The sequence below is a fragment of the Hyaloscypha bicolor genome (assembly GCF_002865645.1).
Source record: "Hyaloscypha bicolor E unplaced genomic scaffold K444scaffold_190, whole genome shotgun sequence".
In the NCBI taxonomy this organism is placed as follows: Eukaryota; Fungi; Ascomycota; class Leotiomycetes; order Helotiales; family Hyaloscyphaceae; genus Hyaloscypha; species Hyaloscypha bicolor.
This window is the reverse complement of record NW_020194692.1, coordinates 361,510-373,564: the sequence shown is the minus strand read 5'-3', so window position 1 is coordinate 373,564 and position 12,055 is coordinate 361,510. Positions and strand designations below refer to the sequence as shown.

General features: G+C 48.1%; 5 protein-coding genes across 5 annotated transcripts; 2 read left to right on the top strand and 3 right to left on the bottom strand.

Annotated features, from left to right (window-relative positions):
- Window positions 1–1,068: 1,068 nt before the first annotated feature.
- On the top strand, window positions 1,069–2,019 carry K444DRAFT_638652 (uncharacterized protein; the record flags this gene model as incomplete). The annotated part of the gene is made up of 3 exons (XM_024884290.1): window positions 1,069–1,242; window positions 1,679–1,849; window positions 1,996–2,019. The coding sequence occupies 3 exons, from the start codon at window positions 1,069–1,071 to the stop codon at window positions 2,017–2,019; spliced, it is 369 nt and encodes a 122-aa protein (XP_024726522.1).
- Window positions 2,020–3,019: 1,000 nt separating this feature from the next.
- Window positions 3,020–4,629, bottom strand: K444DRAFT_712588 (uncharacterized protein; the record flags this gene model as incomplete). The annotated part of the gene is made up of 3 exons (XM_024888281.1): window positions 3,020–3,256; window positions 3,319–3,396; window positions 3,603–4,629. Coding segments are annotated over 3 exons (1,114 nt in total), but the record flags the coding sequence as incomplete, so codon positions are not given.
- Window positions 4,630–5,263: 634 nt separating this feature from the next.
- On the bottom strand, window positions 5,264–5,842 carry K444DRAFT_638651 (uncharacterized protein; the record flags this gene model as incomplete). The annotated part of the gene is made up of 1 exon (XM_024884289.1): window positions 5,264–5,842. One exon carries the CDS (start codon window positions 5,840–5,842, stop codon window positions 5,264–5,266), a length of 579 nt encoding a protein of 192 aa, XP_024726520.1.
- Window positions 5,843–6,803: 961 nt separating this feature from the next.
- On the bottom strand, window positions 6,804–8,462 carry K444DRAFT_605110 (GroES-like protein). The gene is made up of 3 exons (XM_024878842.1): window positions 8,156–8,462; window positions 7,110–8,096; window positions 6,804–7,060 (listed from the first exon to the last, which is right to left on the bottom strand). The coding sequence occupies exons 1-3, from the start codon at window positions 8,192–8,194 to the stop codon at window positions 7,010–7,012; spliced, it is 1,077 nt and encodes a 358-aa protein (XP_024726519.1). The 5' UTR covers window positions 8,195–8,462; the 3' UTR covers window positions 6,804–7,009.
- A 496-nt stretch (window positions 8,463–8,958) lies between these two features.
- K444DRAFT_657855 (betaine aldehyde dehydrogenase 1) lies at window positions 8,959–10,779 on the top strand. The gene is made up of 4 exons (XM_024886196.1): window positions 8,959–9,402; window positions 9,457–9,511; window positions 9,560–10,354; window positions 10,414–10,779. The coding sequence occupies exons 1-4, from the start codon at window positions 9,100–9,102 to the stop codon at window positions 10,722–10,724; spliced, it is 1,464 nt and encodes a 487-aa protein (XP_024726518.1). The 5' UTR covers window positions 8,959–9,099; the 3' UTR covers window positions 10,725–10,779.
- The last annotated feature ends 1,276 nt before the right edge of the window (window positions 10,780–12,055 follow it).

Sequence of the window (12,055 nt, the reverse complement as noted above, 5' to 3'; positions counted from 1 at the left end):
GAAATAGAAATTAAGGCACTGTTGGACGTTCCCATTCACAATCGCACCAGCCTCCAGTAAGCGACTTACCTCGGGCGCCCATCTTGAGAGACGGCGGGCGCTGCGCTCCGGAAAGTGCATCAAAGGAATCGTGCGGCTCCAGTCATGATCGTCGGTTTAGATTAGTGGGAGAGCAGAGGTGGAGGTGGAGCCAGCCTCTTTTCTCTACATAAGCGACCCGGCATTGCTACCAGGCAGGTGACCTTTCCTGCTCCACTTTCTTGACGTTCACTGAGACTTCTTCATTTTCAAAGCTCATTTTACTTCCCTTGCCCTTGAAACTGCCAGCGAGTGTTCATGCAGGAGATCTTCCCTCGCCCTAACTGGCGTCTTAACTTCGCCTGTCTAAGACAAAGTCACAAAGAGTTCAGTTCGTCTTATTTCACAGCCCACAAAAAATCGAACCCCTTGCAAGTACATGATGTTATTCACGAAAACCGGAACTATAAAGTGCATGGCTCAGTGTTCATGACTGGGTTCGGCTGGAAGGACTCATTGCGATCGTGGAGCTACCATTTCGTCTCAAGGCTGGTATGCAAGGAACTTGGCCCCCGGGAGGTGGAGTTCAAGAGAGGAGAGAATTGTGTGATGTGGACCGAGTTCCGGAGGAGCCGAGGAGGAAGTCCAAAGGGGTGACTGTGAAAACACATTTCCTTGGGGAGGCTGGGGCGACGGATGAGGAAGGATATCAAGGATTTAGGCCAGGCCAAGTGTTGAGATTCAGACGAGAAAACACGATAGAAGCTCAGCAAGTTCTCTGAACCACATCTGCAAACAGAACTCATCATCTAGCAACACCGATAAACTGAAAATCTCGGCAGTAGCCTAGATTCTTCTAGAAACAAAAGAAGCAACGTTCAGCACATCTGCCAGTAGTAAATTACCTCACTTAATATAATTACCTCCCCAACCAGCCGCGTGTGAGGCCTCTCTCTCTTCCTCTCTGCCAACCTATAAACTGCCATCAAAATCCCACACCTTCTGCCTCACCTCATGCCAAGGTTCTCACCACCACATCAATTCCTCACCATGAAATCAAGACTTCTCGCCCTGCTCTTCGCTGCCGTTGTGGGAATCGCAGCTGGGCCACTGCCAAATGTCTTCGCACAGGGTTATTCTCAGCATATACAGCTCCTCAATGCATATCCTATGGACTACCCGATTTGGTACGCGCGGATGATGGAGAAAAAGAGGGAGTCAAGGGTACATATTTACCACGCGTCAAACGCAGAAATTGAGAGAAGATCAACTGCGAAAGTAACAGCACTTAGCAATTGCAGCTAAGATTAAGAAAGGCACCTGCTACAACGAGATTGATTTTTCGGTCATCTTGATGGCGGATTTTCGATGCGTATGATGTGAGAGCGCAGCTCAATAATCCCGTGCCGCCGAAGAATTATGTGGCGTATTTGCAAGATAAGACGGTGATGAAGGAGATTGGCGCACAGGGGGAATATCAGGGGTGTAATGCGGGAATATATGCCCTATTTCAAGCCATAGGGGGCATTTATGTTCCTTTGCCATCAATTGTTCACTTGGGTGTTGATGTGAGGTAGATTTTAACTCGTTCCTGCCGACATTGTCCAAGGTGGTGCACTCTGGGATCCAAACGCTGATCTAGGCTAGTGATGAGGATTAGAAATGCAACTGGTTCGGCGGTCTAGAGTCCGCTGAGTCCTGGATGTATTCGCATTCGGCGGCTTTCAAGAAGAAGACGGTGGGTAATTATACTGTAAATGGCGTTGCGGCAGGGAAGTTCAAGACGGAGGGGGATTTGAGCTGGGTGGGGGTCTTTGGTGCTGGCCACAGGGTATGTGCAATCTGAGGATGGTCTCTTGGTGTCGAGGGCAGGCTATCCCTGCGAGATATTATCTTAAATCCTATTGTTCTTCATTAGGCAAAGTTGCATTTTGTTTTCTGGAGGTTCCATACTATCAGCCTGCGATGGCTTTGCAGGCGTTCGGGCAGACGATGCAGTAAAAACCGATTTCGCGCACGTAGACCATGAACCGGGGGAAGGATGGAATTTTTGAATGAGATTCTGGTAACAGGAATCTATTTGCATATGATGAGAAGCTTTCAAGTCCAGAGCAGCCTAGAATACGTAACACATCATGAAATGTCCATATGCAAAGAATTTGAGAACCCTGGTCAAGACCTAGGTATTCATTATTAGCATTGGATCGAGCCAGAAACCAGGAGAGGGTTACTGACTCTCAACGATTTAGTCTGCTTTTGGAGTATGCCAACTGATATGAGCTGTATTCACCCTCTGATCCGAGACAACTCCTCTCTTGACGACCACACTTATCCACCACTTCCCGACTGGGTGTTGCCAGTAAAGTCGCTCAACAAAACTACCGAACCAGACCTTTTCAACGTTGCTGCTGGTGTGAGCTAATGATGAGAGCAAGAGAGACAACTTTTCCTTTTCAGATAGGTTGCTCCATCTTGGACTGATCTCCGTGCAATCTGGAACAGTGTGTCAAAGAACTACTCATGCTACTCATACTACTCATGAATATTCATGAGTAGCGTGAGTAGAATATGAGTAGCGTAATGTCCTAAAAATTTGAGTAGAGTAGAGTATATACTCATGAGTAGTATGAGTAGTAATGAGTAGCCGTCACGTGACAATAATAAACTAAGGTTAATTAAATAATAATTAAATAATAAAGATATTTATTAAATAGCCCCAGTAAAGGTAAGCTAGGGCTTATATAAGACCAGCTAAATATTAATTTTCTATAATAATAAACTAGTTATTCTTCTTAGAATCTTGATTTCCCCTGACCTTTGGCTCGCTTACTAAGCAATGCCATTGCCTAATTGGGTAGAAACTTGGCGCTAGAGCGGCGCTAGATGAGAGGCTTACCTAATTGGGCTAGCCTGTCACGTGCAATCATCACGTGGGTACCTACTCACACTACTCATACTACTCATGAGTAGCTTGAGTAGAGTATGAGTAGAGTATGAGTAGCGCTATAATTGGTTGAGTAGAGTATGAGTAGGACCCACTACTCTACTCTACTCTACTCATTTGACACACTGATCTGGAATATGTTCGACAACACTCACTCTCAGTGATTCTTGCGTCCATAGGCCCGACCAAATTCTCCGTCTCTTCTGCCGCAGTATTAGGAAAAACCATTGAAGGGAGTTGGTTTCCCAGAAATGGAAAGTACTATATTTGAACATGTTGCTAGGATCACCTGACGTGGAGATGAAAGCGTCCCCAAAACGGTCCCAACCGTCAGGGACCGAATATTGGAGCTCAATTTCGCTTCCACTTTCTTTCAACCCGTGTACCGAGAGACAGCAACTTTGATAGGAAAGGGCATCTAACATGACTCGCTCCTGCTTGACAAATATATTCTCCTGCTTTAGCCAGTGGACCTCTGCCTAATACCAGAATCTCGTATCAGCGTTGACCTGAAGAGTAGGATTGGGTATGGGAACAAGGTCTAGTGAGTGAAGACATACTCAGGACAGAACATCGAGGGAGCAAAGAATTTGCAACAGCCGTAAGCTCCACATTAAACAACAAGAAATTGAAGACTTACTCTGCCCATACTCCCTAGCTTGTCACCCCGAATTCTTCTAAAGACGTCACTCTTCTCGGACTGTCTTTCAAGATAAATCCCCAAGAGCTTCATATCATCAACCATGGCATCATAGCAGTCAAGAACCGCGAGGCATAGTATAGATTTATCAAAGGTCTTCAGGCGGAGATGGAGATTTATTCCTTTGTTGGCGGAGGTGAAAGGACTGGCTGTTGTATTTTTGCATTGGACGATATTCCCCGAGTTCGTAAAACAAGCCGGTGTAGGCGCAAGGAGTCCGTGACCGAAATAGGACGTTTCAGTCCAGGCAAAAATAGAGTGGTCCAACGTGCTCTTCATAATTTCCTCTTGGAGTCTGCCGAATGCTTGGTCACCTTCCCCATAGAGCGTTGGCATATTAACGCCGAATATTCCCAGGAGACAGTAAGCGATGTCCTCTACCCTGGTCGTCACTCGTTCCGACGCCCAAGACATTTTCTGGGCGACGCTAAATTCTCCCATGTTGTTTGCATCTCGAAGGACTTCCCCATTAATCTTTGTAATATCGGTTATCACTGTTTCCAGGCTCTTCTTGGTTCCGAGATCGCCCCATTTGCTATCGAAGAATATGACGCCAGATGGTGCAATCAATTCCTGTAGCGTCCACCCGCGCGTAAACCATCTACTCTTTCTGATAGCGTCTTCGGTAGCTTTTGTTCCCAAATTAGTAGCAACATCTGGCAAGTAGACGTAACAGACGTCAGAAAGTCGATACCAGTTGTACATGGAATTGATGGCTTCTGAAAGCTCAGCACTGCTTGTCGATACAGCAGGTATCCACCCAAGCATATTGAAAGCCATCTGAAACTGCCATTTCACAGCACCCGCGTATTTTGTCATATCCTGCCTTGTTTTTGCCGCCACTAGAACGCAGCTCCTGGAAAGAAACTTCACCTTCGTCCCAAGTGTGCGATAGAATGGCTTAAGGAGGAATTTTGTTACCGAAGAACTCGTGTAGCTCGAGAGTCTTGGTGTGTAAGAGACGCATGATGGAAGTCGTTCCCCGAGCTAAAGGCCTCCGAAGTGAATCAGGTGATGGGGATCCAATGTAGGGGAAGAAGTTCAACGAGACCACAAGGCTGTGAGGACCAGGCTGCCCAGACGGACCAAAGTCTGCAAGGTGTTGACGTTCGAGGAGGGGGCGACTGGCCGCGGCGATCTAACGTGCCGAACGAAGACGGAGGGTAGATGGAAACCAAAATCACAAAGAGACGTATCGGGTAGAATGAAATGTTGAAGGTGGGAGTAAGATTACAAAGTAAGTAAGGCTGGGCTGTACCGAAATGTAGGCTATCGCTTGAACATCGAATCAAAAGCATCGGAGGCGCAACACATGATATTTAGATTGATTGATGAGGTTGCGCGAAACCAGGACCACATCCTCAAGTGAGGCCTGTCGAGGAAGGTGCCGAGTGGAAATTGTCATATCGATAGTGCTGGCAGCATCTTTCCCCAAGTCTCAAAGATTCCCAACAAGCCCTGTATCACGTGATCCGGCATTTCGGCCCAGCTGTATTGGAGCAGCCTCGGCAGCTGGGACAGTGTATCCGCATAATGCGAGCCTCCAAATGAACCGTTGCACACCCGGTACCTCGCAGTCGGGTCACAAGGCACGCCGTTTCTCATAGCCGCTCTTTTGGCCTCTTCGGCCCAAAAGATGTTATGGCAATCCACAACGACTCCGCTGTGGCCAAAACATGTCCATATTCGTCCCTGATCTCCGAATCCAAATAGAATTTCCTGCCCTTCAACTCGCGACTCTTCGCTATAACAAGAACCGTCTGCGGCGTCGTGATCGGACTCCGATATTGAATATTCATGTAAGCTGTTACGGCCGCTGAGCTTAACGGTGCTCCAGACTCATGATCCTCATTGACCGTCATTAACGTGCCCACACAGTCATCCATCAATGTGGCCACGATGCCGCCATGGAGCATGTAAGGTGCGCCGTTCATGCCAGTTCCGAGCGTCATTAAGCTGCGGACCTCGTCGATCCAAGCTTCGCCTTGCGGGGGCCGTTTGTAAACTGTGAGACAGGCCTGAATTGTTTCGTTCGTTTTGAGCGTCGTAGAGGTCAGAGAGTCCTCTGTGGCTTCTTTGGGTTGCCGAGAGAAGGTAGGTGTGGTGATGTAGTCCGGGTGTTTGATGATCTCGAGACACCACGGCATAGACTGAAAATGGGCTTGATCTGGTTCGGTCATCGTGCTAGGGGCCCTACAAATGTTGGCATGGGAATTGGGTGATTTGGAGATGTTTTGCAACAAGAGAAGACGACGGTTGTTGATGAGGGAAATGAGATTGAGCTTGTAGTGAGGTTTTATGTTCATAGGCGACCTCGGCTCGGGAAGCCCGCCAAAACCGGAAGGCTGAGTAAGTGGGGTTGGGTCCACTACAAGCAAGAAGCATATAAAAGAGGGGTTTAGGAGTTGCTTCCTTTTTGTTCACGACTTCAAATCTCCCCAAAGAATTGCAATAGGGATGAATAGCCGCTGGGGCAAAAGCCGCAGACTTAGAGATGCTTCCAACTACAGCGCTGGTTGATCGTTAGCAGCAGCTTGCGAATACCGGCACTCGATTTTACCTGCCTTAGGTTTTTGGGAGTTGGGGGTGCTGGAGCAAATGGAGCAGACTAGCGTCAATGGATGTTTAAGTTATTATAGAACGACTCAATATAACGCCGGTCGGTTCCATTCATCCTCGATGCTCATTCCATCTTTATCTGACTACTCGCAGGTAGGGCTCCTATCGAATCGAATCGAATTTAGATATAAGTTCGATTCGATCTAATCGAACTCCCGTGACTAAAAATCACGTGTTAATGTACAAAATAAGGGGCTTATACCTAGAATAGTAATATAAGCGAATTTACTAAAAGAATAATTACATACTAAACAAAACTCTCAATTTCGTAAATCTCTCTGCTGCCAAGACTACTAATTCCAGCCCTAATTACGGGCCCAACCAGTGCATGCAGGTACCTGATTGGCTCCTGAGATAAAGATATACTAATTAATAATAAAATGGCACCAAACCCCCTGAAATCCTCGTAGTCACGGGATATTACACCTGGGCAAGTTTGAATGGCCATAGAAATCACGTGTTTTGTACTCTAGACTATATCTGAATAGCCTCAATATCAATGGAAATATTATTAAGAAAAGACCTTAGCTTATATGCAGATAGCTTTAGGAATTGCTTAAAAATCACGTGGAGAATTCGATCGATCCATTGAATATTCGATCGAGTCTGCTAATTTGATTCGATATTAATCGAATCGAACTGATCGATGATTCGATAGGAGTCTTAGCCGCAGGGTCATTCTCCTCCCTCATATCCCACAATCGTCCTTCCATCCCTGCTGCAAGATCTCATGAAGGCACTGTATCGTCTTTGAACCGAATTACGAACTTTCCTATTGCCTAGAAAGCTCATTAGCCTTACTTTAGGTTCAAGGGCTTGAGGACATACCTTTCCCTGGATGATTTGCTCGCCGACTTCTGACAACTGATCCAGAGTTGTCATCTGCACCGTTGGCTTCACCAAACCCCGCTCAACAAACGAAATTGCCTCTTGTATGTCGAGTCTGGTACCGACAGCTGATCCGATGATCCTGATTCCCAAGTCTATGAACAGGAGGGGGTGGAAGTTCACCAGCTGCGAAGGAGGCGGAATGCCGATACAAACAAGCGTTCCGAACGGCCCAAGCATTCCAAGTGCATCTTGATATGCCTTTCCAGACCCAGCAGTCACAAGTACAGCTGCAGCACCTCGTCCGCTGGTCTTTTCGCGGACGACCGAAGCCACTTCAGCTGTTTGAGTTAAGTCGATGTACACCTCAGCTCCAAGACTTCGACAGTACTCTTCCTTCTCCTGCCCGGCATCAATTGCAATAGTTCGATATCCCATTGCTTTCGAGTACTGAATTCCCAATGCTCCAACTCCACCACCCGCTCCAGAAATGGCAATCCACTGATCAGGAGTTGCCCCACAGAGTTTTAGTCCCTTGTAGACCGTCACTCCACCACAGAGAATAGGAGCCAACATTTGGTCTCCAGGACCCTCGGCCAACGTCGTCAAGTATCTGTATGGAATAACTGTATACTCAGCAAAAGTCCCGTCAATTTTTCGCCCCGAATTCAGCTGCTCCAAACACCTCGTCTCCCCACCCTCGATCAGGCACATTGCGCAGGTACCACATATATCTCTTTGCCATGCAACGCCCACCCGTTGCCCGAGCTTCACTTGGGATTCCGAAAGTCCAGATCCAAGCTTGACAACTCGTCCAACTCCTTCATGGCCAAGAATTCGCCGAGTTGGTCCGAGTTCTCCTGAAGCAAGTGCAATGTCAGTCCCACAGACCCCGGTCACCGAAAGTTGGACCAGAACATCTTGTGGACCTGGCTCGGGAATTGAGACGGATTCTATCTCAAATTGAGCCTTGCTTCCGTTCTCTCTCTGTCGAACGCTCGTCAGAACTCGAACAGCACTGGTACTTTGTGCGGAAAGTTACATACCACCACAGCAGCTGTCTTGTGAGTACTGGGTAGCTCCATTGTGTGTCAAATGTTTATCTGAACTAGAAATTGTTCTTCGATTCTTCGTGTAAGTGTGAGTATGGAGCTTTGAACCGACTTCAATCTGTCCCATTCGATTTGAACTCGGACGAAAACTTCGGAAAAGTTTATCGGCGGAGTTGTCCCCGCCAACATACCCCAGACCTCGGCTGGCGCACTCCCCGTGGGGTCAAACGTCTCAGCTAAACGTCTCAGGAAAACCTTCACTCCAGCCACGTCGTATTCGCTCCCGAACAAGATACTTCCCGCTGGGCGTAATGGGCCCACAACATTTTCTGGAAGATTCTGCGCTAACAGGGAAAACCAGCCAATAGAACTCTTAGATTTTGCTGGAATAGTATCTCTTAAGGCTGGTAAGGTAAAGCAGATCTTTCATGTCTTGGAACTATTATGCCTGCTACGAAGTATAACGAGGTACATACTAGATCTGGAACTGGTGCTTACAGAGTACTGAGAGTAGAGATCTCAGCTTCAGCATCAAGCCTCTGGAGAAATTGTCGCCGAACAGGTGCCGGACAGAGTTCCGAAGTATGAAGTATGTCTCGGCAGGTACACCGGCTGTTTCAAACCGATCCTGCGAATGTTGAAACCAATCAAGTGCGATCGGGATCTTACAAAGTACTCAAAGTAAATATTCCAATGTGGGGTGGGTTTCCCCCTCGGTTGCTGGCGGGAAATCCCCCGCCCCTCCACATGCGAGTCAAGCCGAAATTGACAGGTGCGTAGCCTCCTCAGGACCGCATCGCACTTCTACAAACTTAGCCCCTCTGCCGTCATTGCTCTGACCTCCAAAACATACCAAGCAAAGTACAAAATATCTTACCCTCTCCACTTCCACGAGTTCAAACATTTCACAGTCGAAGCTTGAAGGCAGCAAGGACAAGATGAGTGACAAGGCGGCCACACTGGACTTTGAGAAGTTCCACAACACCATTGCGGGGAAGCCCCGCGACAGCCCCAAGGTCCACAACGGCGTGAACCCTTCCGATAAAACCAAGCTCTGGGACGTGCCCATTGCAACCGAGCACGACCTCGATGATGCCGTCAAGTCAGCTCAAGAGGCGTTCAAGAGATGGTCAAAAACAGCATGGAAAGAGCGACAGAGCCTCTTGCTCCAGCTTCGCGAGGAACTCCTGAGCCACCGTGTTGAGATGACGCAGATGATCCTGAAAGAATGTGGGAAACCCGTATGTCGAATCTACCACTTAGTCAATAAAACATTCATGCTTAACTTGAACAAGATCCAATTCGCACAAGGCGAGATCGACGCCGCTGCAGGAATCCTGCAATATCATGGTGTGTTCCTTGTCTAACATGAAAGGAATTTCACGTTAATACATTTAGCAACGGCTCCTCCCCCAGGCGAGCAGACAATCCAAGACGACGCCGACCTCAAACTCTCTCTCCGCTATGTCCCCCTCGGTGTCGTGGGTGCCATCTGTCCCTGGAACTTCCCCCTCATCCTGTCGATGCAGAAGATCGTTCCTGGACTCCTGACCGGCAACACCGTGATCGTAAAGCCCTCGCCCTTCACACCCTACTCCGCTCTCAAGTTCGTCGAAATGGCCCAGAAGTACCTTCCTCCCGGCGTCCTCCAGGCTCTTAACGGAGATGATCGTCTAGGCCCGATGATGACCGAGCACCCCGGCATCGAGAAGATCAGCTTCACCGGCTCCATCTCCACAGGAAAGCGCGTCATGATGTCCGCTGCCAAAACACTGAAGCGCGTGACTCTCGAGCTCGGCGGCAACAGTGCATGCATCGTCTGTCCGGACGTCGACGTCAACAAGGTTGCTCCCCTCGTCGCCCTCGGCGCATTCTTCAACTCCGGACAACTGTGTGTAGCCTCCAAACGTCTCTACGTGCACACAGACATCTATAAGGAGTTCCAAGAAGCCATTTTGAACGTCGTGAAGAGCTGGAAGGTTGGTCCCGCTGGTGAGCCGGGCATGATGCTGGGCCCTGTGCAGAACGAGATGCAGTACAACATAGTCAAGGGCTTCTTTGAGGATTGTGCTGTTAATGGATATCAGTTTCTGCTTGGTGGGGAGGTTGGAGATGCGGGTGGGTTTTCGGTGCAGCCGGCGATTATTGATAATCCGCCGCACTCTTCGAGGATTGTTGCCGAGGAGCCTTTCGGTGAGCCTTTCCTTTCCTCCATTTTGCATTTGTTGGTGGAGTTGAGCTGACTTTGATAGGACCTATTGTCCCCATGATGCCATGGACCACGGAAGAGGAACTGCTTACTAGAGTCAATGATACTCGGACTGGTCTTGGTGGCGCCGTCTACTGCGCTGATCACGAGAGGGCTGTCAATATTGCTAAGCAGATTGAGGCTGGCACTATCTGGATCAACAGCTTTGAGAGGCCGCTCCCGAATACTTTCTTTAGTGGCCACAAGGAGAGTGGCATTGGTGGGGAATCCGGCGAGCAGGGATTGCTAGCCTACATGAATGCTCAGGCTATCCATTTGTATAAAAGCGATGTTGGGAAGGCCCCGAAATTGTAGATGAATTCTGCTCTTTGTTCCATACCCGAATATAGGTCTTGCTACTTGTTTCCGTGCTAATGTGCTATTCTTTCGTTCGAATTTAATACCAGGTATGGTCACTCGCCCAGCGATATCTCTGGAGCAAATGGTCACGGCACCAAAATCTCCTTCCCATCAGGATTGCCATTGCCATATTTGGGAGGAAGAGAAATGGAAAAGAGGAAGGAATTCCTGAACGGCGTTTCTAAAAGACCCATGCACTGGACTAAGACAAATCTAGGCCTTCAACATTTCAATTTCATCCCCAAATCATCAGTCGACTCAGCTCAAGACATCCACCAACAAGGTATTCCACCACTGCATGCTCTGGGAGAGCGGTTCCCAACCAGACCGAATGGGTTGCTTCCTATCTGTTGCCAAACATTATTACGCCCAACCAGCATATCTTTTGGATATCTCTCGTCACCCTCAATGACTTGCTTTGGCTGTTTAGACCACAGATCAAGAATGAAATGGCACAAGAAACTCCCCGGGCCAGACTTCTCACAAACACGGTAGAATTGAGCCTCGGCAAGTATCTCCTCGACTATTATCACCGCGTCATCAACTGTAGCATTATCTCGTTCTGAAACTTACGGATTCCCAGCTTGTCGGCAAGCAGCTAGAGCTTCATGAACTTTGAGGGAGTTCTTTTGTGACTAGTGGTGGCAGACCAAGCATCTAGCTTCTGGTTGTAAAGCTAATCTGGCAATAACCGAACACTGTTGGCAATGTGTCGTGTATATTCCCTTCCAATCTCCCGTACTGGCATCCCTATTCGTCGTCTTGCTCTGCAAAAGCTGCTCGAAAGAAGGTCGAGTTCTAAATTCAGAAGTTCTTTCCGATGCTGAAATCACTTTCCTTGCCCTTTGCAGACTTGAAGTGGAGGTAAAACACATGCTGCGGAGCGCTTCACAACGGTCAGTACTGTCCGGATATTCTTTCAGAGCTTATGTGGAGGACTCACTCGTATGTTGGGGGTAATTCTTGCTCTCTCCATCTCGTCGAGCAGAAGCCGGTTGCACATTGTCGCCCGCCTTTGGCAGAATGGTAGCATAAGCCGATCCTTTATGAGACCCGGCATCTCAGTCACGACTTTTGAGCAATCAAGTTGACACAAAGTTTATGAAATGTCCCATTCTAGATCTGCAAATGCCTAGAGCCGTAAGAAGCAGTCCCTATTGTTTCGACTGATCTGGACATTACAAGTACTACAATACCTCTATGAATGTACTCATGTGATGTTATACATTAGAAGCCCAGCCCCTATAAACAACTCGGAAATTACAGAAAACAGATTTCAGCTCCTC